The sequence below is a fragment of the Carcharhinus amblyrhynchos genome, chromosome 7 (assembly GCF_965287045.1).
Source record: "Carcharhinus amblyrhynchos chromosome 7, sCarAmb.v2.hapA, whole genome shotgun sequence".
In the NCBI taxonomy this organism is placed as follows: Eukaryota; Metazoa; Chordata; class Chondrichthyes; order Carcharhiniformes; family Carcharhinidae; genus Carcharhinus; species Carcharhinus amblyrhynchos.
The window spans coordinates 106,571,343-106,599,258 of NC_137330.1; the positions used below are offsets into that span (position 1 = coordinate 106,571,343).

Sequence of the window (27,916 nt, forward strand, 5' to 3'; positions counted from 1 at the left end):
ATTTACTTGATGTGAAGTACACCGAAGTAACAACTGTGCGAAAGGTTAGCACACAAGTGGAAGGCTCAATATGCACAAGGACTAGAGAGGAAAATTAAGTTGAGGAAGTGTGGTTTTTGAACAAGGTTTTGCTGAAAGGGAAAATACAACAGTTTAAGGTAGAGTAGGATACCCACCAGGGAGAGGAATAATTAAGAGGATTTTCTTAATACTGAATTTCAGTTTTGTTAAGAATGTCAATGGTACAAAATTGGTGTTGAATCTTACATACTCACTGAAAACTGGAGACTGAATTAACCTTTGTGAAGAGGGCTGGAACGTCTGACTGCTCTCCATTAGGTTTAGAATGGTTCCTTCATCAACTATTGCTTCTTCAGTCTCTGCATTTCCTTGACTCACTCCTGCAGTTTTTTTAGGAATTGAAAAATTCAATTAAAAAATTAAATAAAGTTATGGTAGTTCACTTTATAGACTTAACTGATAAATCTATTACTTAGAATAGATTCTTTACAATTCCAAGTCATACTTGCATTAAAGATTTGAATATAGATAATTTGATTTAAATATCTTTGATTTTCAGAGGAACAGATTATACCACAAAGCTCTTAATATAAGTGCAGTTGTATTAGTTATTGCAGGAAAAAGCTTTCCCATGTTTTTCAGTATGAACTAGCATTATTTATTTATTAAACAAGAGCCCTCCTCCTAACTAAGAGTGAATGCATCTGATTGTTTGAATGCCACATAAAAATCAGCATTGAGTGAAAGCTATCTTACTCACTATTTAGAATCGCTTCTCCTGTGGTCACAGATCAGAACTGTAAGAGGGTGAAGTTACGTACCTAGCCTTTTGAATGAGGACTTTTGACTAACTGTTGTTAAAAAAGGCTTTTGTCTCGTTAATGTTAATCCATTTAATAATGTAGAAATGTCAAATACTAGGGGACATGGGTTTAAGCTAAAAAGGGAGAAGTTTAAAGGAGATGTTTTTAAACACAGAAGGTGGCAAGTGCCTGGAATGTGCTGGCAGAGGGAATGGTGGAACCAAATACAATAGCAACATCTAAGAGGCACCCTGACAGATGCATCAATAGGTCGAGATGAGAGGATATGGACTCTGTACAGGCAAAAGGTCTTAAGAAAGGTGCCAAAGGGCCTATTCCTGTGCTGTACTTTTCTTTGTTCAGATAGTTTTGCTCTCTGCTGAGTCATGCTTTCTTGAGTCAATAATGATTACTCTGCCATTTCTAACACAATTACCAGCCTCAACTACGAAATTCACAAATGTGAAACTGGGAAGCATCATTCAAAATAAATTGGTAGTGAAATACATAAAGATGGATAGGACCTGTATCATTTTTACCCTTTAGCTCAAGTCTGGCAGTACAAGTAAATTAAAAGCACAAGTTACAACAAATGAGTTTAGATCTAATATTTCTTACTTCTCTCATCACTGTGTATTTCAACCAGATTAGCGGGTGTACAGGTAAGGGCTTCAGGAGACGTCGTGTCTACATGCAATGTCAAGTTAGAAGGGAATGCTTCAAAATCTTCACTTTCCTCCACCGATTGCGACAAAAATCTAGTTTACAACAGCAAAGAGATCTTTCAAAAACCTTGATCAAAATAATCAAAATGTGTATAAATGAGAAAAGAAGCTTCTTACACTGAATAGTTATTTTGCTGCAGAATCTCCTTTATTCTGCGTTGGAAGATCCTTTCACGCTCAGTAACATTTACAGCTCCACGATCTACAGAAAAAATATTGATATCATTCTGGAGGCTTCAGAAAAGTTTATTTATTAGTTTCACAAGTAGGCTTACATTAATACTGCAATGAAGTTACTGTGAAAATCCCCTAGTCGCCACACTCCGGTGCTCGTTCGGGTACACCGAGGGAGAAGTTAGCCCGGCCAACGCACCTAACCAGCACATCTTTCGGACTGAGGCGGAAAAACTGGAGCATCCAGAGGAAACCCATACAGATATGGGGAGAATGTACAGACTCTGCACAGTGACCTAAGCCACGAATTGAACTCAGGTCACTGGCGCTGAGGGGCTACAGTACTAATTGCTGTGCCACCGCTGCTTGCCTACAAATAATTTATTTGACGTGAGGTACCTTATCATAGGAACACAGTAGAATAAATACACCCGTTTGGCCATTCAAATCTGCTCCACCATTCAGTAAGATCAAAACTGATCTGGCAGCAGTCTCAGCTCCATTTTTCTGTCAGTCCCCTATTTAATCTCATAGCTGCTATATTTTATACATGCTCTCTGATTGGGGGAGGGGGGGTAGTATAGAATTCTTAGTATGAGGCCCTTCATTTTAATTTTACTATAATACTGTGCCTTAAATTGTATTTGCAATATATATGTATTGTGCGCCTTGGCCAAGTTAGTTCTGAATGCAGCATGATGGGAAACAGGGGTAGACTGGCCAAATTCTTTTCAAACAATGCAGCACAGAAAGACAGCTTCTGTTATCTGTTTTTGGATACGCAAAAGGCAAGTTTAATAGGCCTGGTATTTAAGGGAGTAAATTCGTTCGTGGGTAGCAAGGCTGGAGTAGTCGCATGCTGATAAAAGCAGCCCCATTCTAGCGAGAGAGCGACTCCTTTCACCAATTAAAAATCACAAATGTTAATCATGCCTTGGACACTAGTAATCACATGGGTCAGGCTTTCTAGGTAAAGGGGGAGGAATCTACACGGGCAGTGAGCTAATAATCTATTCCTATTGACAGGTGGAATGAAGGGGCATACAGGAAGGAAGCTATCCTACAGACTTGGGGGAATGAATGGTTTGGGGTTAAGGTAATAATGTCTAATATCGTGATTGGACCCTCCAGTCTGATTGACAAGACCAGATGGGATATTGAAACGTTCAGAATAATATAATAATTTTACCTTGCAACATTAGCTCAGAGGACAGTCAACCCTCATTGTCTGTGACTCCCTCCTGATGCATGTGTTCCTTTCCATTCTTTAAATATATATTGACTTTCACAGTTTATGTATTGGTTGAGTGAGGTCAATACATACAGGGCACCCCAAGGGACACCTCAAATTCCTTTTAAACGCTCCAAGAAAAATTACAGTAAAAATAGTATAGAGCACAGATTAAGTTTTTTTTGTCAAAGAAATAGTATATAGAATACTACAGGAAAACATTGGTGTGAACAGTGAAGGAAGTCACAAGAATGAACATCAAATGTTTTTAATATCAAGGTTATCCATTTATCCCTTGCTGTAATACTTTCAGGATTTCTTCTCATTGTCCTTTGAGTGATTAACTCTTAACTGTGAGCATTTACTCACTTCATCCATAACTTCCCTCGTATCTGTAAACATTCCTACAGCTCTTACTGTTTAAACTCCAAGTTAAGTGATAATCCAGAGGGATGCAGAAAAGGCCATGCTCCAAATGGAACAGAAGATCATTTGATGGCCTTTATTGCAAGAGGACAACACAGGTTCTCCAGACTGATTCCTGGGATGGCAGATTGCCTTATGAGAAGAGACTGGGCCTGTCTCCTTAAAGGTCAGAAGGAAGCAATCTCATTGAAATATATAACATTCTGAAAAGGGCTCAGAATAGATGCAGGATAGATGTTTTTCCTGGCAGGTGATTCCAGAACCATGGACACAGTCTCAGAACAAGAAGCCGATTAGTGGAAAACTCAGCAGTCATACTGACACTGCTCTTAAACCACAAGAGGTGGGGCTAAAATTCAAATCCAATAACTAATGAGTTTTACAAATGGTCATTTAAACTGACTATACAAGTTGTATTTCAACTGACAACCCAACTCCATTTCTGGCAGCAACACAGGTAGAATATGCAGAGGGAGAAGTGACAAAATTGAATATTTTGGTGTACATTGATGACGTTACTTTTTTGGTCTCAACTATTGTGATTTATACTATAGATGGAGCTACGGAGTAACCATGACATTTTACTGTTCTCTCGATCAGTACAGATGACAGAAAACCTGTGTCTTTGTAAGTCACAGCAGTTACCCTGTGAATCCGGTGACTCGATCTGTGAGGACATATTGTTTTCACGACGACGCTGTTTCTCATCATCCCATATGGCCTGCAAACCAGGGTTTCTCCCAATCTGAGCTACAGAGGAAAAACAGAGGAAAGTAGTCAAAACTCCTTTCCCAAAGCAACCAAACAGGCCCCATCTCTAAATTAGAGCAAATTAAAACACAGTATGCATACAACTTCTAAAAAAATTAAACTGTACTTGAAATCCTGAAGGTATTTGGACATATTGCTGAACCAGACTGCTCATACAAAATATGTTCAATATAAAATTATTTTTGCAAGATGTAAATCATATACTGTTTCTACATGAGGCAAACATTACAGTGAGAAAGCTAGAGAATTTTATCCTCTAATGTATTCTATATATATTTATAATACCTTCAATTTCTGAACGGTTTAATATATCAGCTGCAACAGCATCCACTTCAAGTTCACAGGTGCTTTGCCGATCAATATCCTCAAGCACTAAGGAACTGCAGCATAACCAAGAGTTGAATTAATGCCTTGTGCAAACGAGAATATTTTCATTACTAATTTATTCAATAAAACTGCACATCATTCACATACACTAGGATCAGTGCAAACTGATCAAATCCAGCATCTTCAAACAGAAATAGTTATAAAATCACACAATGTACTCTCAGGAAGAAATTCAATGTGAAGGAGCCCCAACATGACAGTGGATAATTTGCACAGTTGTGTCACAATACCATTGGAAATAGGTTTCCCACTAAAAAAAATGGAAAAATGATACCAGGAACGTCATAATTCAGCCAAGATTGCAGACCGCTTGTGATTCAGAGGGATCTGGGTACCCTAGTGTATGAAATATAAAAAGCATACAGGGAAGTAATTAGCAGAGCTAGTAGCATGTTATTTATCAAGGGGGGATCGATTATGAAAGTAGGGAAATTTTGCTTCAGTGGTGCAGGGCATTGGTGAGATTACATTTGGAGGACAGTACAGTATTGCTCTCCTTATTTAAGGAAAGATGTAAATGTGTTAGCAGTTCAGAGAAGGCGCACTAGACTAATCCCTGGAATGGGCAGGTTGTCTTGCAAGAAAAAGTTGGACAGGTTATGTTTGAAGACCTGGAGTTTACAAGAGCAAGAGGTTACTTGATTGAAGCTTTTGAGATCCTGAGGGATATTGACGGGGTGGATGTGGAGAGGATGTTTTCCTCCTGTCAGAGAATCTAGAACCAGGGGATCAGTGTTTAATAATAAGATGTTGCCCATTTATGACGGAGATGAGGAGAATTATTTTTCTCTTGGAGCTCAGGAACTCTCTTCCTCAAAAGGTGGTGGAAGCAGGGGCCAGGATTTCTTTCAACATTTCTTCTGGATTGAGTTTAGATTTCACATCTGCCATGGATTTTGTTTTACAAAGTTAACTTGTCATCAATACATATATCCTCCACTTTAAGTCTTTCACAGGTACTATAAATATATAATTAAAGTTTAAAGTTTATTTATTATTGTCACAAGTAGACTTACATTAACATTACAATAAAGTTACTGTGAAAACCCTCTTGTCGCCACACTCTGGTGCCTGTTCAGGTACAGAGGATTTAGAGTGGCCAATGCACTAACCAGCACAGCTTTCAGATTGTGAGAAGAAGTGAGAGCACCTGGAGGAAACCCATGCAGACATGGAGAAAACAGGCAGATTCCACACAGACAGACAGTGACCCAAGCCAGGGACAGAACCCCAGGTCTCTGGGGCTGTGACGCAGCAGCGCTAAGCACTGTGCCGCCAGTCCTGTTCAGGATAGAACGGACAGCAGGAACAGAGCTTCTTTACTCCCTGGATTCCTTTAGACGCCCCAAACCATACATTCCCCCAAGTCTGTAGGATAGCTTCCTTCCTGTATGCCCCTTCATTCCTCAGTATTGAATAATTAAGCAGATACCAATAAATAGGTTGGTGACCTTGTTTCTGCCTTAAATATCAGCTAATTTCTATACTCTGAAAACCAATCAAATACTATACAGTACCACCACTCCCCTGTCAATTATCAGTCCACTTTAACAGAGAAAACCAGTGTTGGTAGTTATGGCAACACAATAAAAGAAAATGAAATTTAAGTATTCCAAATCACAGGAGTAAATACAACAAAGGCTTCCATTTGGAAAGATAGAGAGTGGAGGAGGCAAAAGAGGTTGATATTCTCAATGTTAGTTCTAGTCATGTAGTAGGAAAACTTTGGCTTAAGAGGCCCAATACAATTTCTAACAGCCCACTCATATCAGCTGGAAGATCTACCATAACTGAACTGATTCCTGGCCAGTTTGTTCATTGGCAAAGCTTGGTAAAACTCCCACTGTTGGCTTGGTCCAGGCACCCAACTGAAAGTCTGGTACTCAGATTCTGAACCCAGACTGGGGAAATAAAAAATGATGAATCACAGAAGACATTTGTGCAAAGCAAAACAGAGCTGAGTCTTGACTGGTACTCTTGAAATGGACACAAAATATCAAAGGCCAAACAAGTCTTGGTTAACTTGCATTGATAAAATACCTTAAGCACAGCAAAAAGACTTGGAATTAGGAAAAAAGACAGCAGAAAGAGAGAGAATTAAATTCAAGTACCATTTAGAAAAAAATTGGTTAGATGGCCCTAGACATAGCCAAAACGTGCATTTTAAAAAGGAATTCCAAAGGTGGAGAGAAATGTAATGGGAGAGGTGCAATGGAAGAGAACTTTAAGGGGCATTTAGACAAACACATGAATAGGAAGGGAATGGAAGGATGCAGCTCCATAAGTGCATGCAATTGTAGTTTAGTTAGATAGGGCATTATAATCGGAGCAGGCTTGGAGGGCCGAAGAGCCTTTTCTTGTACTGTACTTTTCACCTGATGGAGCAGCACTCCAAAAGTTTGTGATACTAAATAAACCTGTTGCACTTTAACCTGGTGTTGAGACTTCTTACTCTATTTTTCTTTGTTCTTTAAACTGCAGAGCCATGAAAGGAGCATTGAAAATGGTGCAAAGGGAGCAGTGGAGCAATAAGTGAAGTGACACTGCTGGAAGGATGGAAGGCGCGAGCTTGGGGCCAAAGAACTGGTTAGTGCTTTGGATGAACTTGTAAAATGGAAAATTAAAAAATAATCTCGATATTGAGGACAGGAAGCTGGTGGAATTCAAAGAAGATGGAAATGATTGAAGAGCTACTCTATCAGGAACATAAATTCTAAAAGCTGGACTGGTAGTGAATAGAAGCAGACTGAGCAAAGCCACTCTACCTTCAAGAAAAGTTCTGAAGTACCACCAGATAGAACTGACCAAGTTTAGAACAGTTTTAAAGATTTGGGAAAACACCTTCAAATAATAAAAAGGAGAAAAAAATAGACTGAAGGCACGGTTGGGTGATATACAGTAAAGGACTGCCCAGAGCAGCATACAAACTCCCCATATAAAAGCAAAGTACTGTAGATGATGAAAATCTGAAATAAATCTGGAAACATGGCAAACAGGTCAGGCAACATTTGTGGAGGGAGAGGGGTAATATTTCAGTTCAATGACTTGAAACAAAAAACTCAATGGGTAGAAATCCTTCGGTCCATTCCTGGAAATACATGGGAGGGTAAACAAGTATGACTCAATAATACACCACCTTGTTCAATATATCAGAAATCCTTCCTAAAACAGAGGATCACAAGAATGAGCTTTTATCTCAAAATACTCTTGTTTCCCCATTGCAATATACTAAAGGGCAAGTGACTTCATAGAATCCTTACAATACAGGAGGAGGCCATGTAGCCCATCTGGTCTGTACCTATTCCAGGCCCTATTCCTGTAACCCTCATTTACCCTGCTAACTCCCCTGAAGTTAGGGTCAATTTAGCATGGCCAATCAACTTAACCCACACATCTTTGGAGCGTGGGAAGAAACCAGAACATCCAGTGGAAACCCACACAGACATGGGGAGAAAGTGCAAACTCCGCACAGACAGTGACCCAAGGCCAGAACTGAACGCAGGTCCCTGGTGCTCAGAGCCAGCAGTGCTAACTGTGCCACCATGCCGTCCAGATTTAATCAAGATCTGACAACACCACTCTTACTCCAAGCACTGGGAAATGTAGAGGCGAAACCTGGGCAACTTACTCTTTCAGCAAGTTTCTGCCTTCGCCTCAGCACATCTTCCCTCAAAGTTACGGGGTTATGTTGAGAATGAACAATTCGGATAAGTCAAAGGTGTCACACTTCAGGATTCCAAAACCAATCATCTTTTTTTGAAAACAAAACACGGTTCTCACTATTACTTAAGCAACGTGGGCATCACTGGAAAAGCCCATGCCTATCCTCAATTGCCCTTGAGATAGTGGTGGTATGTTGCCCTCTTGAACATAAGAGTGACTTGGTAAGTCTTTTCAGAGGACAGTTCAAGATTAATTACGTGGGAATCTCATGGGTATGAACAGCAGATTTTCTTCCTCAAAGGGTTTCAGTGAAACAAATATCTTCTAACAATTCAGTCGGTTCATGGTCACCACTATTGATACTAGTTTCTTAAATTCCAGATATTTACTTAAAGTTTATTTATTAGTGTCACAAATAGGCTTACATTACCACTGCAATGAAGTTACCGTGAAAATCCCCTAGTCACCACACTCTGGCAACTGTTCAGGTACACTGAGGGAGAATTTAGCATGGCCAATGCACATAACCAGCATTTCTTTCGGACTGTGGGAGGAAACCAGAGCATCCAGAGGAAACCCACACAGACACGGTGAGCATGTATGAACTGCGCAATGACCCAAGCCAGGAATCGAACCTGGGTCCCTGGCACTGCGAGGCAGCAGTGCTAACCACTATGCCACCATCCCAATGTCCACTATCCCCACCCAATGCCTATCCCTTAATTTAATTAAACTTCATTGAATTTATGAAGGGATTTGATCTCATATCTCTGGGTCATTAGTCCAGGTTTCCAGGTTACACTACTCTACTGTGTACATGTTAAATAGCAAAATAATATTGTAATCGTGTATAGCTCAATACAGGAATCACAACAAAGAGAAATTTAAAGCTGAAAGCCAAATTTGGGCTTTCAAAGATGAAAAGCAAAATATTTTTAATTACTGGCTAACCTTGGTATGTCATCTTCTTCCCATCTCACAAAGGAGCAAGTAAAGGACTTCTCCGTTGATGTTGGTGATCCCTTAGACTTGGCAGAGACAGGGCTTTTCCATGACTTTTCTTTTTCTTTGCTACTGGTGTTGCCAAATTCTGAACCAGCTTTTTCAGGAGGGCATTTTTCTTGTTGATCACCTGTGGTTAAAACCAAAGCCCATTGAACTTGCCATGTCACCGTAAGCAAACACATGTCAAACAACAGAGGAAAAATAACCTCATCTCCAATTCCCTTGCAACACAGGTCACTCGCAACACACCACAGACATATCATGAAGATAGTAACACAACAGCTTTTCCCTCCTGGAACTGGCCTCTGGGGAAAACTAGGGTGTAAACTGCTTGTTAATTGTCTATCAGTTGTGTTTAATTATAAGCAGGTAATCAGCATTATCTGGAGTCAATTAAATACATATAAAGAGACACTGAAACCATAGAGTAGGAGGAGATGTATACTTGTAACTGTTCATTCTATAAACAAATGTTTAGCTGAAGAAAAGATTGGTTCCAGAACTATCCTCCATCAACCAGCTATCTGAAGTATAACAGTCGTGTCAAAGGTTCTTTGAATACAGGGTACAGATGGGTTCACTGACATTTCACACAAAGTTAGACACAAAGATTAAATACCAACTGATTGACCAGATGCACAGGCGTGTAGATGTGGTCTAACTGGGCATGCGCAAATGCATGCTAAATGTCCATTCTGCTCATTTATCCCTCTGTGGTTTTGTGGCTGAAACCACTGTTTGCATCCTCTCCACCAGGCCAGCATCAGAGATTGTTGCAAGAAATTGTAAACATGGTCTGCACTGTGCTGGTCAGCGAGAGCTTTGTTGTGCTAGGATTCCTGGCTGTGATTCTCCCATCCCACTGAGCTAATTTAGCGCAGCGGGCTGGGAGAATTGCCTGGGGAACAGGGGTGGGCAACGTGCAGGATTCACGCTCTGCTAGTATCTCCCAGTCATCATGTGGATGTGCCAGCGTTGGGCTGGGGTAAACACAGTGAAAAGTCTGACAACGCCAGGTTTTAGTCCAACCGATTTATTTGGTCGTAAACTCAAGCTTTTGGGTTAGCCCCTTCGTCAGGTGAATGGTGTGTTCTGGCCTCAGACAGAGCGTATAAAGCACAGACAGTTTAGAGACCTCTAGTCAGTAATCTCTAAACTGTCTGTGCTTTATATGCTCTGTCTGAGGCCAGAACTCTCCATTCACCTGACGAAGGGGCTAACCCGAAAGCTTGTGAGTTTACTATCAAATAAATCGGTTGGACTAAAACCTGGTGTTGTCAGACTTTTCACAGTATCTCCCAGTGCCAGACCTCTGGCACAGTCTGCTGGAAATCAACAGGGAAGCAGACCCACCATTTCAATGGTATTTTAATTATAATTTAAATACTATTAGCAGGCCTGGGACTAAATTTTCCAGGCCTGCTCGCCTCTCCCACCCTGCCAAAATGTTTCACTCATGTGGTTTACAACAGCACTGCCCCCCCCCCCCCCCCCCCCAACTCCCCCCAAACTTTTGGGGCATTAGAGGAATGAGCCTGCTGGAGTGCAGTTGGGGGGGCGGGCATCAGTCGGGGTTCCTCAGGGGTCAGGGGGTGGTGGATGGTGCTCCCTGAGCATGGGCATCCTGATATAGAGGTGCCGGCGTTGGACTGGGGTAAACACAGTAAGAAGTCTCACAACACCAGGTTAGAGTCCAACCAGTTTATTTGATAGTAATCACACAAGCCTTCGGAAATGGTGTTCCTTTGTCTATGATCAGAACCTTCCACACATCTGACGAAGGAACACCGTTTCTGAAAGCTTGTGAGATTACTATCAAATAAACTGGTTGGACTCTAACCTGGTGACATGGGCATCTTGGCAGTGCAATCTGCCCCCAGCACTGCCAATGCCAAGGGGGCAGAGGGTCCCACTGCCACTCTGCCATTGGGATCGGTCAAATAAGGAGGGAGGCCAGCGATCAGGATGGGCTGGGGCTGGCCTGGAGGCCCCAGACTGGCCAGCAATTGGGATTTGCAGAGGCTGACTGGTGTCAGCTTCCTGGGTGGGAATAGGGCCCGCCTACTGATTTATAATGATATTCACACTGGTGGCTTTTACAGTGAGGAGTGGGGGAGATTCTACTGAAAAAATGTTTTAATTACTCCAGTTTTCATAAGAATTCAACACTTAGAATTTTTTTTGGGAGAACTCTGGCCACTATGTCTCATCACACCTGTTTTAAAATCACTTTCTGATGACCTTGAACTGTCGCTCAGAGGGTTTAGTTCTATTTTATAGATTAGTGACACAAGTAGGCTTACATTAACACTGCAATGAAGTTACAGTGAAAATCTTTTCAGGTAATGGAGGGAGAATTTAGCATGGCCAAAGCGCTTGGCCAGCACGTCTTTCTAACTCTGGGAGGAAACCTGAGCACCCGGAGGAAACCCACATAGAAACAGGGAGGATGTGCAGACTCTGCACAGACAGCGACCCAAGCTGGAAACTGAGGCAGCAGTGCTACAGTGCTGCCCCTTTGAACAGAAGAGAAGCTAGCAGAGAACATGTCACATAGTCAGGCTTCGTACTGGTACAGCGCAGCACTGAAGCATGGTATCAGACTAGAACTGACTTGCTCTACTCAGGGATGTATGCATATGGATTGCCTGTACCTATCCTTAGGTCAAATTCACGTTACTATTACACTAATTCCTTCAAGTTATGTGGTATTAGGATGGTAAAGGTGATGCAGAACAACCAAGTTGGATTAGAGCCAGTGTGTTGGTGGGACACAAACAGCAGTTTAGCCAATTATGCTGCTTTTGTTACTTAACTCTGGTGGTGCCCATGGACATTACATGAACGCTTCAACAGGTTATCCTACCTCGGAAGCATAGTTGGGATTGTTTACCATTGTGTTGCATATATTTATCTAAAAAGGAATCCTCATACAGCTTGACTGGGCAAGTATAGAAACTCCTCAGTGGCTTTCAAAATGTACTTTCATTTCAAGACTTTTCAGATAATTTTGTAATTTCTTTTAGCTTCTGGGCGCTTTCATTTGTTACACCTGTCCCAAACCAAAATATACAGAAGCACTCAATCCACAAGCTTTAGCCAATTCCACACCATAGACAAAGGTACCCAAGAGAATTGTGAACAGGAAAACATCAAGAAGTACATTACTCAGAATCAATAAATCGGTGACAATTCTTCTGTGTTTTTTTTAAAATACTTGCTCATGGGACGTGGGCTGGTTAGACCAGGATGTATTGTCCATCCTTAAATTTTTCATGAGGTGGTGATATGCTGCCCTCTTGAAACACCATAATCCATGTTGTGCAGTATGCCCATAGTGCTGTTTAGGAAGGTGTTGCAGAATGACAATATATTTCCAAGCCAGGATGGTGAGTGGCACGTAGGGGAACTTGGAGGTGGGGGCAGTATTTACATCTGTCTGCTTCCCTAGTCCTATTAGATGGTAGAGGTTGTGGATTTGAAAAGTGTAGTCTAAGGAGACTTGGTGAGTTCCTGCAGTGCATCTTGTAGAGGGTACACATGGTTCCCTCTGTGCGCCGGTGGTGGATGGAGTGAATACTTGAGAGTGGGATACCAATTTTATGACTGTTTTGTCCTGGATGGTGTCGAGCTTCTTGCTTTGTTGGAGCTGTAATCATCCACGCAACCTGTAGATCAAAGGTGCCCAAAACAATGGTTGTGGTTGACCAATCAGGAACTAGTTTGCAGTCGACCGCACATTCTCTGTGCACTGCACATTTAGAGTCAGCAGTGCGCTCTTGTGCATTGCACATATACAGGGTTGGTGCAAACAGTGCACGCTTTCTGCATGGAAAAGGTTAAGAGTAACTTTATGAGACAATGGAAACCAAATTAGGTGCTATTGTGCACTTTTGGTAAAGGCAACTGCTAAAATCCTGAATAAAATACTTCCAGTATGTTGGAGCAGCATTGTGGCACACTGGTTTGCACTGCTGCCTCAGTGCTAGGGACCCAGTTTCAATTTTGGCTGGGGTTGCTGTCTGTGTCAGTTTGCACATTCTCCCCATGTCTTCGTGAGTTTCCTCCAGGTGCTCCAGTTTCCTCCCACAGTCCAAAGATGTGCGGGTTAGGTGGATTGGCCATGCTAAATGTTGGACGAGGTGGGCTCGAGGAGGAGTTCTTGGAATGCTGCCGGGATAATTTCCTTGAACAGTGTGTGTTGGAGCCGACGAGGGAGCGAGCTATCTTGGATCTGGTGCTATGTAATGAGGCGGGTAGAATTAGGGACCTTGCGGTGAAGGATCCTCTTGGAGAGAGTGATCATTGCATGGTGGAGTTTCTGTTGCAGATGGAGGAGGAGAAAGTGGGTTCCCGGACACGCGTCCTTTGTTTGAATAGAGGGGAGTATGGTAGGATGACAGAAGAATTGGCGAATGTGGACTGGGGGAGCGCGTTGGAAGGTAGGTCTGCTGAGGAGCAGTGGCGGATCTTTAAGGAGATCTTTCTTGGTGTTCAGCAGAAATTTATTCCGATGGTCAAAAAGGACTGTAGGAGGAGAGGTAATAAGCCGTGGATAACGAAGGAGGTGAAGGAAAGTGTTAAATTAAAAGCGGAGGAATTTAGAGTAGCTAAGAGCAGTGGGCGAGAAGAGGATTGGGAAAGGTTTAAATGTCAACAAAGATTGACAAAGAAGTTGATAAAGGAGGGTAGGAGAAGCTATGAGGCTGGGCTAGCACTTAATATAAAAAAGGATAGCAAGAGTTTTTATAAATATATAAAAAGGAAGAGGCTGGCTAGGGTGAACGTTGGTCCTTTAGAGGATGAGAAAGGGGAGCTAGTGGTAGGGGATGGGGATATGGCTAAGGTCTTGAATAACTTTTTTGTTTCTGTCTTCACGGAGGAGGACGTGAATAATTTGCCGGGTGTTAGCGATGGAAAGGTGGTAGGACTGGAGGGTCTTAATGACATTACTGTTACTAGAGAGGTGGTGCTCGACAGACTGGAGGGGCTGATTGTGGACAAGTCCCCAGGACCGGATGGAATGCATCCGAGGGTTCTGAAAGAAATGGCGGAGGTTATAGTGGATGCCTTGGTGGTTATTTTCCAGACGTCGCTGGATTCCAGGGAAGTGCCGGAAGATTGGAAAACGGCTAATGTTACGCCGTTGTTTAAGAAGGGTGCCAGGCAAAAGGCGGGGAATTATAGGCCGGTTAGTTTAACGTCTGTGGTAGGTAAAATGTTAGAATCCGTCATTAAGGAGGAAATTGCGAGGCATCTTGAAGGGAATTGCTTGATAGGGCAGACGCAACACGGTTTCATTAAAGGGAAGTCGTGTCTGACAAATTTACTGGAGTTCTATGAGGATGTGTCTAGGGCAGTGGATAGAGGGGAGCCGGTGGATGTGGTCTTTCTGGATTTTCAGAAGGCGTTTGACAAGGTACCTCACAAGAGGTTATTGCAGAAGGTCAGGGGACATGGAGTTGGGGGTAGGGTGTTAGCGTGGATAGAGGATTGGTTGTTAAATAGGAGGCAGAGAGTGGGGGTCAATGGGTGCTATTCGGATTGGCGGTTGGTGACTAGTGGGGTGCCCCAGGGGTCGGTGCTGGGGCCTCAGCTATTTACCATTTATATAGATGATCTGGAGGAGGGAACCGAGTGTAGGGTGTCGAAATTTGCTGATGACACCAAGATTGGGGGAAAGGCAAATTGTGCGGAGGGTGTGGAGAGTCTGCAGAAGGATCTAGATAGGCTGGGCGAATGGGCCAGGAAATGGCAAATGGAATTTAATGTTGGCAAGTGTGAGGTGGTCCACTTTGGTAGGAAGAATGGTAGGAAGGACTATTACTTACGTGGCGAAAAACTGCAGCAGGCGACGGTGCAGAGGGACCTCGGGGTCCTTGTGCATGAGTCGCAAAAACCCAGCTTGCAGGTGCAGCAGGTGGTCAGGAAGGCGAATGGGATGCTGGCCTTCATAGCGAGGGGGATTGAATATAAAAGTAGGGAGGTCTTGCTGTAGCTGTATAGGGCATTGGTGAGGCCGCAGCTGGAGTACTGTGTGCAGTTTTGGGCGCCGCACCTGCGCAAGGATATTTTGGCCCTGGAGGGAGTGCAGAGGAGATTTACTAGGCTGATACCGGAGTTGAGGGGATTGAGCTATGAGGAGAGGCTGAATAAACTAGGCTTGTACTCGTTAGAGTTTAGAAGAATGAGGGGAGATCTCATTGAGACGTATAAGATGATGAATGGGATGGATAGGATAGAGGTGGAGAGACTCTTCCCGCTCAAAAAAGACAGTAGGACTAGGGGGCACAGCCTCAAGATAAAGGGGAGGCGGTTTAGAACGGAGTTGAGGAGGAACTTCTTCACTCAAAGGGTGGTGAATCTCTGGAATTCTCTGCCCGTTGAAGTGGTGGAGGCTGCCTCGCTAAGTATTTTTAAGAAGCGGGTTGACGGGTTCTTGATAAGAGAGGGGATTAAGGGTTATGGGGAGAGGGCGGGAAAGTGGAACTGAGCCACGACAGATCAGCCATGATCTTATTGAATGGCGGGGCAGGCTCGAAGGGCTAGATGGCTTACTCCTGCTCCTATTTCTTATGTTCTTATATTGTCCTTTGGTGTCAGGAAGACTAGCTCAGGTAACTGCATGTGATTATGGGTATAGGGCCTGGATGGGTTGTGGTCGGTGCAGACACAATGGGTTTCTGCACTGTAGGATTCCATGATTCTATGTAAGCAGAATACAGTTAACACAGATTTAGAACACTTTCACTTGTTAACTGGGTTAGACATTGGCCTTGCAGCTTTGAACTTAGATTTTGTTCGGGCTGATGAGAAGTAACTCCCATCCACTCCAGTTGGCTGCAAAAGCCTTGTGCAAAAACAGCAGTCTTTCCTGTACTATTGTAAAATTTTATCTTTGAATCACAACGCAATTCAGAGTGGGTAAGGATCAGCAGCACAAAACTGTCCTCATTTATTTGTATTCATTTTAAAAATAAAAGATATCCTGAACCCATGGTATAAATATCAACTGAATATTACACAACATTAAACCTTTGCTACTTGAAGCACAGTAGCATGTGTTATATCATTAGATTTGTAATCCAGAGGCCTCATAGCGCCAGGGACCCGGGTTCATGGTCTTGGGTCACTGTCAGTGTGGAGTCTGCACGTTCTTCCCGTGTCTGCGTGGGTTTCCTCCCGGTGCTCTGGTTTCCTCCCACAGTCCAAAGATCTGTGGGTTAGGTAGGCTGACCATGCTAAATTGCCCCTTAGTGCCAGGGGGATATTAGCAGGATAAATATGGGGTTACGGGATTAGGACCTAGGTGGGATTGTTGTTGGTGCAAAGTCGATGGGCCAAATAGCCTCCTTATGCACCACAGGGGTTCTATAATTATCTGAACGACAAGAGTTTAAATCTCATCATGCAGTTGGAAAATTTAAATCCAAGTAAACTAGGTTAAAATTCTGGAAATGTTGATCACAAAAGTGTCAGATTGTTGTGAGAACCCACCTGCCTTCCCAATGCCCTTTAGGGGAGGAAATCTTGGCATAATAGTGCGTTTTTCTTCTTTTGATCCATAGACAGGCAGTATAAAGCCGATATTATGTATTGTACTTCAATGTCCCCGAGACTGTGTGTGGAAATTCCAAGCTGGTAGATCACGATATGGTGTATGTCAAAAAAAAAAGTAGACTTCAAGTCACTAAAGTCTGGACAGCCTGTTGTTCGTGGTGGACAGGTTTTCAGGAATCAGGTGGTGAGTTAGTCGCCACAGAGTTCCTAGTCTCTGACCTGCTCTTGTAGCCAAAATATGTATATGGTGGTCCAGTACAGTTTCTGGCTGTGGTATTGTAAATCTAATGCAGGGAGGAGCTATACAATAAATGGCAGAACCATCAGGCATATGGATACAGGGGGATCTGGGTGTGCAAGTCCACAGATCCTTAAAGGTGGCAGCGCAGGTGAAAAAGGTGGTGAAGAAGCCATATGGCATGCTTGCCTTTATTGGATGGGGCATAGAGTATAAAAGTTGGCATATGATGTTGCAGTTATATAGAATATTTGTTAGGCCATATTTGGAATACTGCATCCAGTTCTGATCATCACACTATCAGAAGGACGTGGAGGCGTTGGAGAGTGCGCAGAAAAGGTTTACCAGGATGTTGCCTAGCATGGAGGGTATTAGCTATGAGGTGAGATTGAGTAAACGAGGGTTGCTCTCCCTGAAAAGGTGGAGGTTGAGGGGCGACTTAATACACGTTTATAAAAGTACGAAGGAAACAGATAGGATGAACAGTTGTAAGCTTTTCCCCAGGTCAGCAATGACAAACTTGGAATGTGCTACCAAGCAAGATGGTTGAGGCAGAGGCACTTGGATAATTTAAGACTTATCTAGATAGCCACATGAACAGACTGGGAATAGAGGGATACAAATGGATGGTCTAGTTAGGAACACATGAGCGGTGCAGGCTTGGAGGGCCAAAGGGCCTGTTCCTGTGCTGTATTGTTCTTTGTTCTGGTAATCCCCAGGATGTTAACAGTGGGCAATTCAGTGACTTTAATGCCAATGAATCTCAAGGGCCGATGGTTAGATTTTGCTATCTCACATGCTTATCCCAGGGCTCTTTTCTAAATACTACTGATTGCAACTTACCTTTTCTTCGGGTTTTTCTGAATTTTACTGCTGCAAGGTGAATAAGATTCATTCCATACAGATTATGATCAATGAAGAGTTGCAGGAGGTAAGGCAGATGAGCTTCATATGGCTGGTAAGATTTGTTCATAACAGCTCCTCCTTGTAACAGCTCACAAACCCTAAAAAGCAATACAAAAAAGTTATGATAATCGATCCAAACAAATGCACTTGGAATCTCAGTACTGTTTTTTGACAGCATAATGCTGGATTCATTTTAGTAGGACAAACTTGAATGCGGATTACAGGGTGAACAGTTTCTGAGGAATATGGAGGAACACAGATCTCTGAAGGTTGCCACCTAAGTGGATAGAGCCATGAAGAAGACTTATAGTGTGTTAGCATTTATTAACAGGGGGTTTGAGTTTAAGAGCCGTGGGGTTATGCTGCAACTATACAGGGCCTTGGTGAGACCACATTTGGAATACTGTGTGCAGTTCTGGTCACCTCACTGTAAGGAGGATGTGGAAGCATTGGAGAGAGTGCAAAGGGGATATACCAGGGTGTTGCCTGGTTTGAAGGGTAGGTCTCATGAGGAAAGCTTGAAGGAGCTGGGGCTTTTCTCTTTAGAGCGGAGGAAGATGAGAGGCGACTTAATAGAGGTTTATAAGATGAGGGGGATAGATAGAGTGGACGTACAGAGACTTCTTCCTTGGGTGGATGTAGCTGTTACTAGGGAACATAACAATAAGGTTCATAGTGGGAGATATAGGAGGGATGTCTGAGGTAGATTCTTTACTCACAGTGTTGGGGTGTGGAACGCAGTGTCTGCTGTGATAACAGAGTCAGATATTTTAGGAACTTTCAAGCAGTTATTGGATAGGCACATGGAGCACACCAGACTGACAGGGAGTGGGATAGCTTGATCTTGGGTTCGGACATAGCTTGGCACGACATCAAGGGCCGAAGGGCCTGAACGATGCTGTACTGTTCTATTCTATATTCTATGTAAATTTATTTTTGCTACTGTCACACCCTTTGTGTAAATACAAGGAAAAGTTTTCTGTGAACACTGCTATAGCCACAACACCTCCCACTTCCTTCCAATCTTCACTTAACATACCAAAACAATGTAAATGTTCCAGTGACCTCTACATGTTAGCATGACCATTTTCCACATTATTTATCCCGAGCATCTCTGTTTAGAATGGTATATCAAATTAATACAATAATTGAATGTGCAATAGACTGGAGACTGTAGAGAAGCTTTCATTTCACAAAGCATTAGAGAGGAGATATATTCTTGGCACCTGTCAGGGTCAATTCCAAACACAAGTCTCAAAGGTTCAATCCAGACACCAATCCATTGGCTTAATTTTCATCATTAAGTAATGACACAATTCACCTTTGGCTCAGTGTCAATTCTGAACTGTGCAAACTAAATCTCTCTTTAAATATTTGATGGATTTGAAAATAAGGCATGCATGACAAAGGAAAAAGTGTTCATTGAATGCACTGATACAGAAAACTCTCTCAACAGTTGTACAGATTTTCAAGCCAAGTGGTTTATAGAGGAAGCGATGGCCTAATGGTATTATCAATGGACAATTAATCCAGAAACTCAGCTAAATATTCTAGGGACCTGGGTTTAAACCCCATCACTGCAGATGGTGGAATTTGAATTCAAAAATATTTGGAATTAAGAATTTACTGATGACCATGAAACCATTGATGATTTTCGGAAAAACCCATCTGGTCCTTTAGGGAAGGAAATCTGCCATCCCTACCTAGGTGGGCCTACATTTGACTCCATAGTCACAGCTACGTGGTTGACTCTCAGCTGCCCTCCAAGGGCAACTAGGGATGGGCAATAAATGCTGGTCAGCCAGCGACACCCATGTCTCATGAATGAATAAAAAACATTTGCTGAAGTTAAGGTGTTACAGAATGCACTCATACAAAGAATGGAAAGCAGTCAGTAGATTTCAAACTGAAGGGATGTAAACAATGCTTTTGAGTTGGACAATCAGCCATGATCGTAATGAATGCAGAGCAGGCTCGAAGGTACAAATGGCCTCCCCCGCACCGATCTTCTATGTTTCTGTGTAATGGTATAGAACTGAGGCAATGCATCTTGATGGAGATGGAGGAAATAAGCACATTACAAAAAAAATGAAGACAAGCTGATAGAAATGTAAAAAGAACATGAAATGCTAGATTTTACCAAATGGGGGTATGGAGTACAAAGGCAACAAGACAACAGCAAGCAAGTACAAGGGTGAAATGGTAGCTAAAATATAGTGCCCAGTTCTGAGTATCGTACTGATGAAGGGTCTCAAAGTCATGGTGGGTTTGAGAAGACAGTTAGGAAGAAGGCATTGAGGATCAGGATGTTTAATTAAGGAGAAAAAGGAGAATATTGCATTTCTTTCATTGGAGGTCGTCAAGAGGAGATCTGATCAAAGATGTTAACCGCCTAACTTTCTTTTGTGGCTTCAATGCTGTAAACCTGTTGTCACCTGTCAAACCACTCATAACACTGAAAAGGCCGAGCAAAGTCACAAGTTACATCCTCTAGGAATATGTTGTATTATCTCTCTGCCTGCAGCCTTTAACAGGGCTAACCACACACTATCCTCATTTGCCATCCAGCTGAATGGGGCTCCCTCTTCTCATTCTACTCTAATCTATTCGGTAATAAATAGATGATCCCTGCAGCAAAGGCTTCTCTTCCCATCCATGCGCTATGATCTCTGAAGTCCCTCAATGAAACTTTACTTCAGTGGCTTCTATTTTTCAGCTCCATGTCACCTCTCAAACGTCGTGCGGAGACATGACAACACCTAGCTCTATCACATTATCACCTTTCTCATTCTTCCACTTCCTCTATTGTGCAAGAATTTTCTTCCAACGTCCAGTTCTGGGTGAGTTGCAATTTCCTCCGATTAAACATTGGAAAGACCGAAGACATAGCCATTGACACTTGCCACTGATTCCATCTCCTTCACCAGGCCACCACCATCTCAGCTGAATCAGACTGTCATAACCTTGACACCCTAATTATTTTTTATCAGTATCACAAGTAGGCCTAAACTAATACTACAATGAAGTTACTGTGAAAATTCCCTAGTTGCTACACTCCAGCACCTGTTCGGGTACACTGAGGGAGAATTTAGCATGGCCAATGCACCTAACCAGCATGTTTTTTGGACTGTGGGAGGAAACCAGAGCACCCATAGGAAACCCATGCAGATATGGAATGAGCACGCAGATTTTACAGTGGCCCAAGCCAAGAATTGAACCCAGGGCCCTGGTGCTGCGAGGCAGCAGTGCTAACCACAATGCCACCCAAGTTAAGATTCTAAATCCACATCCACCATGACACGAAGTCCAGTCACTTCCACCTGGGTATTTTGTTCACCTCCATCCATACAGTCCATATTTTGTTACCTCCAGACTAGACTATTCTAATGCTCCCCTGAGCTATCACCCATTTTCTACCTTCTTTAAATTTCATCTTATTTAAGCCACTGCTGGTGTGCTAATCATACTATCACAGTAACCTATTACTGGTGTTGCCAACCTAACAGTAGCTCCCAGGTCAACCAAATCCAGTTCAAAAATTCGGTCATTTTTCAATCTATGGACTCTTCTCCCCTGCCCATCTTCATAACCTCTCCTGCCTCATGCCACATGGAATTATCCATTTCTTCAACTTTAACCTCACATACCTCTTACACCGTTCCATCAAAGTAGCTGTTCCTTCAACTACAAATAGCCCATGCTCTGAAAGTGCATCCCTAAATCACTGCCTATCCACGACCTTCTTTAAAATCACACTCTACCCTAATATCTCCTGCTTTGGTTCAATATTAATTTTTTGTACGATTATATGCAGATGAGGATATTTTCTGTTAGAAGCGCTACACAACTGCTGAGGCGTTCAAAATTAATAGTTCTCATTAGGTGCAATATTTCCACTGGACAGTTGTTAACAGGAGGCATAAATTACACAGAGATATCAAGAGAATATATTTTTAATTAGACTTATTAGAATATTAAGAAAATGATAGTGGCATACGACTCAAAAGCGGATATTTGAGAAAGAAAATTGAGGATTTGGAAGAAAGCACTCAACAAACAACTCCTTCAGAAAGTTGACAGCATCCAATGCCCTTCTAATGGCATTCAGATTCCTCAAGAGCAGTTAGCAGCAAAATGCCTCAATAGCTCTTTAATATCATAGTAAGGACTAAACTTACAAATATTCACATTTGTGGAGCTATACAACAGTCAGGAAGATATGGAAGCAGAAGCAAAACATTATCAAGACTTTCAAACTTCAGGAGATGTGCGGGGGAAGATTTATTTTTACACAGAGGGCGGTGGAGGCCTGGAATGCACTGCCAAGTGAGGTGGTTGAGGCAGACACGTTAGTGACATTTAAGGCTCATCTGGGTAGACATGAAGAGATGGGGAATAGAGAGATATAAGCAGTTGGTCTAGATAGGACAATGTAACCAGCACAGGCTTGGAGGGCCAAAGGGCCTGATCTTGTGGTGTTCTTTTACTCAAATCACTTATAAATAAACATCCTACTAGTGCTGTAACAATTGTTAATGAATTAGGAGTGCACAAGTTCACTGGAAGGCTAGATTTCCATTTCCAATACGAGTCAGGAACATTACATCTTCCGGATTTTTTTTTAAATGGACGAACGGACCTGCAATAAATGTGTCACATTTATTGGGAGCTACATCCTTTTTCCAATTTGTTCCAATTTTGAAGTTAGGGATTGTACAGTCTTAGATTGAGTTCAATACAATGGAAAGTAGTATTTTATTAAAACTGACAAGCAGGGTGGAACCAGGCTTTATACAGGAATGTTATGCAAGACAGCTTCCTCTCGGCTCATCAGGGTGGACCAGGGGCTCGCATTGCTACCTCACTGCCAGGGACCAAGTGACTGTGGGGCGTTTGTATCTTTTCCGTGTCTGTGTGGGTTTCTACTGGGTGCTCCGGTTTCCTTCCACAGTCCAAAGCTGTGTGGGTTAGGTGGATTGGGCATGCTAAAATGCCCTTTCGTGTCCAGGGATATGTAGGTTAAGTGATAAATGCAGAGGATTACAGGGATAAAACAGTGGGCAGAGTCTGGGTGGGATGCTCTTTTGGACAGTTGGTGCAGACTTCATGGCCTCTTTCTGCACTGTAGAGATTCTATGGTTTATATGGCAAGGGACAGTATGGGGACACTGCGCTAATGGGTTCAAAGACTTACTCCACTTTTTTTACCTCTTGCAATCAAAGAAAAGGTATCACTCAGAACAGATATCAAATAACAGAAGTATATCTAACATCTCGCCAATCTATCAGAAGTTATGCAATAGCCGAAACTCTCTGGTTATCATGGCACGGATAAGTAAGTTCAGGGTTTATGACAATTGAAAAACAACATGTAAATACCTAGTTAATTTCACTGTACCTTTTAACCATCAGAGGATTGTACAGATAAATCTTCATGAACTGCTTTTCTTTCTCATGAAAACCATAAAAAGGCCTGTAACATAACAGTACAATTTTAGCCATTTTATGCAAAGTAATGTGCAATGTTCGTTAGAAAGTCTTGGCGACGGGGGGAGGGGGGGTGGTGGCGGTGGGGAAGGATGTGGGGACAAGAGGAAGGAGAAACTGGGGCAAAGGGGAATCTGAGAGAAAAAAACAGTTTTATCAGCAAGATACTTGAAATGTAATGTGAAATGGCCCTCAGAATCTGTCAAGCCTACCACAGAACATAAATAGGTTACACTCCATCTCACTGTATAGAACGATATATCACAAATGGAACATTTGATGGTTTAACACATTAAAAACCTCAACACTCAATGGAATGCTAGGCCAATGCAGCAGCTAACACCTGATGTAAAGCTTCTAGTTTCATTAAGAATTAAAGCCTCTGCCTTAAACCAAAGCTGAAAAGCTTTTTTCCAGTCTTTTTAAAAAAAAAACTCTTTTAGGAATCACATAATTGAGCCAAGGTGGGTTTATTAATCTGAACAACTACAACCCTTTAAACACACTTTATCTCCCAGTTCAGATGATTTACAGACATAAAGGTTGTGTCCTAAAGCAAGTCTGCATCTTTTAAGAATAACCTTGTCTTCACTGACAATCACACTTTTCATCTGGCACCAAACAAAGCGAGCTGACATTCTAAAGGCTCTTTCAGCAGATGTTGCTTTTCCTCCCTTCTGAAAACAGCCATTACAATCTCTGTTTCAGCTGCCCTTTCCTCTCCAAAGACCCTGAATGTAAAATAAGCTCAGAAGCTCTTGCTCATTTTCCCCTCAATTCCATATGTAATTCCTTTCAATTACTAATATGCTATAACACAAAAATAGCCCACATTACATCAATTACATCCACTCACTGGGAATGACGGAGGTTGAGAGGCAACCTGATAGAAATCTACAAGATTATGAGGGGCACTGACAGAATGAATAATCAGAAGCTTTTTCCCCAGGGTGGAAGAGTCAATTACTAGGGGGCATAGGTTTAAGGTGCGAAGGGCAAGGTTTAAAGGTGATGAATGAGGGAATTTTTTTTTAAACAGAGTGGTGGGTGCCTGAAACTCACTGCCGGGGGAGGTAATGGAAGATACGATAGTGAGTTTTAAGGTGCGTCTGGAGAAATGCATGAAAAGGATGGGAATGGAGGAATATGGTCCCAAAACGGTAGGGGGCTTTAATTCAGTTGGACAGCATGGTTGATGCAGACTCGGAGGGCTGAAGGGCCTGTTCCTGTGCTGTAATTTTCTTTGTTCACTGTGACCATGGTACGCTAACTCTCCTTGTAATTCTTTGCTACAGCCATACCACTCTCCTCTGATGCCACTTGTCTATTCTCCTGCTCAGTAGGATTTGACTGCACTCTTGCCCATCCAATCATGGTCAGAGCATCTTCAGCAATGGTTTTACTTCTTGTTCCTACACAGTTGTCTTTGCAGTCCCTCAAGGATCACTCCATGAATGCCTCCTCTCTTATCCACATGCAACCCCTTGGCAACACATGCAAACCATGGAGTCTGCTTCCACTTGTACGTTGGCATCCACCTCTAGATTTTCATAAATGCATTGGGGTGGGGGGGTGGGGGGGACACGCAACTCCAATCAGAGGAGAATGTGTGACAGAACACGAGGGGGCTACGGAAGGAGCCATAGGGAGTATGGCACCAGATGGTGGTGACCACTGATAAGAAACACCACGGGGGAAACTAGCACAGGGAGAAGAACAAAAGAAAGAGGCTCCCATAAGACATAGGAGCAGAATTAGGCCATTTGGCCCAAGGTGTAAGCTCTGTCATTCAATTGTGGCTGATATTTTTCTCATCCTTGTTCTCTTGCCTTTTCCCCATAACCCCTGATCCCTTTATCAATCAAGATCCTTTCTATATCTGTCTTAAAAGACACTTTCAGCAATAAAAGTGCAGCAGATGAAAAGCTCCAAGTGCTGAGGGTTTGGGAAAAGGCCTGCAGAGCCGAGAAGATACTGGAAGGTTGGCAACTCCTTGCCCTGAGCTATTGGGGTAATGGTAACCCTCTGGAGCAATGGTGTTCTGCTCAGTTTGGTTGTGTGTCAGTGCTGGAGTGCAGACTTGGGAATTCAGGGAAGAAAGACTTGAAGGACAAGACTGAAACCCTGAGAAGCAAGCAGTCATTAATCTAGTCCAAGTTGGAGATCTTTGCAGGAAGTTCAGAGGCTAGATCTTTGCTGAGGACTGGAAATCCCTTATGGGGGAGGCAAGTTTTAACAAGATAATGGAACTGAGAGGATAGTGACTCCACCTAGATAGCTGCAGAAAAATTCATGGATCTCAGAGTCAGAGTTTTACAGCGCGGAGAAGCCCTCCAGCCCATCATGTCCACGCTGACCATCACATACTTATCTATTCTAATCCCATTTTCCACCATATGGCCCACAGCCACAGAATCCCTGCAGTGCAGAAGGAGACCGTTTGGCCCATCGAGTCTGCACCGACCACAATCCCACACAGGCCCTACCCCCATAGGGATGCACCTTGTAGGATTGTAGCTTGTAGAGGTGTGTCTTGGTCACATCTGCCATTTATCAATAGTACAGTGTGTTCTGAACATTAGAGTACAAGACAGATACTGTTGCAGGCTTGAACAGCCAAATGACCTACTCCTGCCACCTATTTTCTATGTTTCTGTGATCGTAAGCTTACTATTAGACCATCTACCTGAAAAGGTCCTGGAACAATTGTAAGCATTGTTGTTTTTCATTTAAATTATATTTTGGCATTTAAAAATTATTCAAAATACATAGGCAGAACTGAGAATTGTATTATTGATTTTATTAAAAGCCAAGGAAAAACACAATGGCAAAGCTTATATTCACATTACTACACTCACTCTTGGCCAAACTCAATGAATCAGTACAGCACCTGTTGTAAGACAAGGGTTTTACTTACATGCCAGTTACAAGTGATACCCTGAACACATGCTGGACAGCAGAGGAAGGATTTCCCAAGGATACATTTAATGCTCGGTCGATACTGAAAGCCAGCTGACGAAGATGCCGCTCCGGCCGTTGTCCGTAACCATCATATGGAACATAAAAGTATGGAAATGTGCCGTGCAAATGGAGACATGTCTTCTGACCTAGAGAGGGAGGCAGGGAAAAGGAGTAAATTTTAACAACAAAACAAGCCATCAAACCCTCACTGGAAAATAAACCACACAACAACACTCAATAATACAAAATATCTGAATACGTTAGTCTGAAACGTTAGTGCAGTGAGGATGTTATATTTTAAAAGTTATATAAATCAGTATTATTCCAATCTGAGGGACACCACTTCCTATTCCTGCGTCCCCAGACCACATCACTTAGTCACGCTTACTTCCAGGCTCCATCCAATGCCATCTTCAGCCAGCTCCAAAGAGATGCATCAGATAATCTCAGGTGATAACACCTGCAGTCAGCATCTGTCCACAGCAATACAGTAACAATTTTAAATTCTGTGGTTAGGAGGGAATTGAACCAGTTGTCATTACTGTGGAACCACACACTATACCATCAACTCAAAGAAACTGAATTGAGTTCATTAGTCACTGTGTAACAGCACAGCTGGTTCAAGGCCATTCCCAAATAGCATATGACACCTGAATTATTGCTCAAAATTTATTCCACGAGCTGTGGAAAGGTGGTTTCAACATTACGGAGATGTCCAAAGCCCAATCATCTTCAGCTACTTCATCAATTTCTACTTTCAAAGATGTCTAATTATATCCCCATGACATCCATTGAGGACTTTCTATTCATCGCAAGGTCAGAAGTGGGAATGGTCACATCTCCTGGGGGTAATGAGGCAGCTCCCGCTGACATATAGCGAGACTTGGATGACATTCAGGCTTGGGCCAGTAAGGGACAAGTAATATTTGTATGCAAGTGCGACGCAATAACCATTTCCAGAGAGCCTAACCACTGCCCATGATACTCAACAGCATTATAACTGCTAAACCCAGGAGTGATTTCTCGCCCATTTGATAAAGCTCCATTCATACATGTCCTTTGCTTACTCTGCTCCAGCTAATTTTCAGAATTTTAACAAATTCCGTGCCTTCCTGCCCTGTGGTTTACAACTTACACATAAATTTGGAACTAATTTGAAATTTACAATTAAATTTAATTCCAAATTACTAAACTAATGAATATATTGATAAACATGTCAGAAATATCTTTACTTTGGGGCATAAACACTTGGGATAACCACACCAGTGAACACATTGTAGGCTCTTGTGTCAAAATTTTTAATTCCACAAGAGGAGCAACGCTGAATGGGATAAATGGCTTTTTGTAAAGTCTGAGATTTATGATGAATAAAGGAAGTAACATTGTGGAATACCATTTATAAACCTGAGCAGGACATTGGCCCTCATTAAACATCGCTTCCCTCCCAACAATACTTAAAATATAGCACTCACATCTGATATCAGAACAGAAAGTGCCACAATTGCTGAGATCAGACAACAATAGAGTAAGATAAATGATCTTTCTATATTTTAGAGTT

The 27,916-nt window shown here is 42.4% G+C and overlaps 1 protein-coding gene across 1 annotated transcript in view; it reads right to left on the bottom strand.

Annotated features, from left to right (window-relative positions):
• rev3l (REV3 like, DNA directed polymerase zeta catalytic subunit) overlaps positions 1 to 27,916 on the bottom strand; it is a 201,785-nt gene that overhangs the window by 100,481 nt on the left and 73,388 nt on the right. The window contains exons 2-10 of the mRNA XM_080192921.1: positions 26,315 to 26,504; positions 23,309 to 23,383; positions 17,848 to 18,008; positions 9,153 to 9,333; positions 4,437 to 4,531; positions 4,026 to 4,130; positions 1,667 to 1,751; positions 1,443 to 1,582; positions 276 to 401 (exon numbers count right to left, since the gene is read on the bottom strand). Of these exons, the coding sequence (XP_080049047.1) occupies positions 276 to 401; positions 1,443 to 1,582; positions 1,667 to 1,751; positions 4,026 to 4,130; positions 4,437 to 4,531; positions 9,153 to 9,333; positions 17,848 to 18,008; positions 23,309 to 23,383; positions 26,315 to 26,504 (1,158 nt within the window). The remainder of the gene's footprint in view (positions 1 to 275; positions 402 to 1,442; positions 1,583 to 1,666; positions 1,752 to 4,025; positions 4,131 to 4,436; positions 4,532 to 9,152; positions 9,334 to 17,847; positions 18,009 to 23,308; positions 23,384 to 26,314; positions 26,505 to 27,916) is intronic.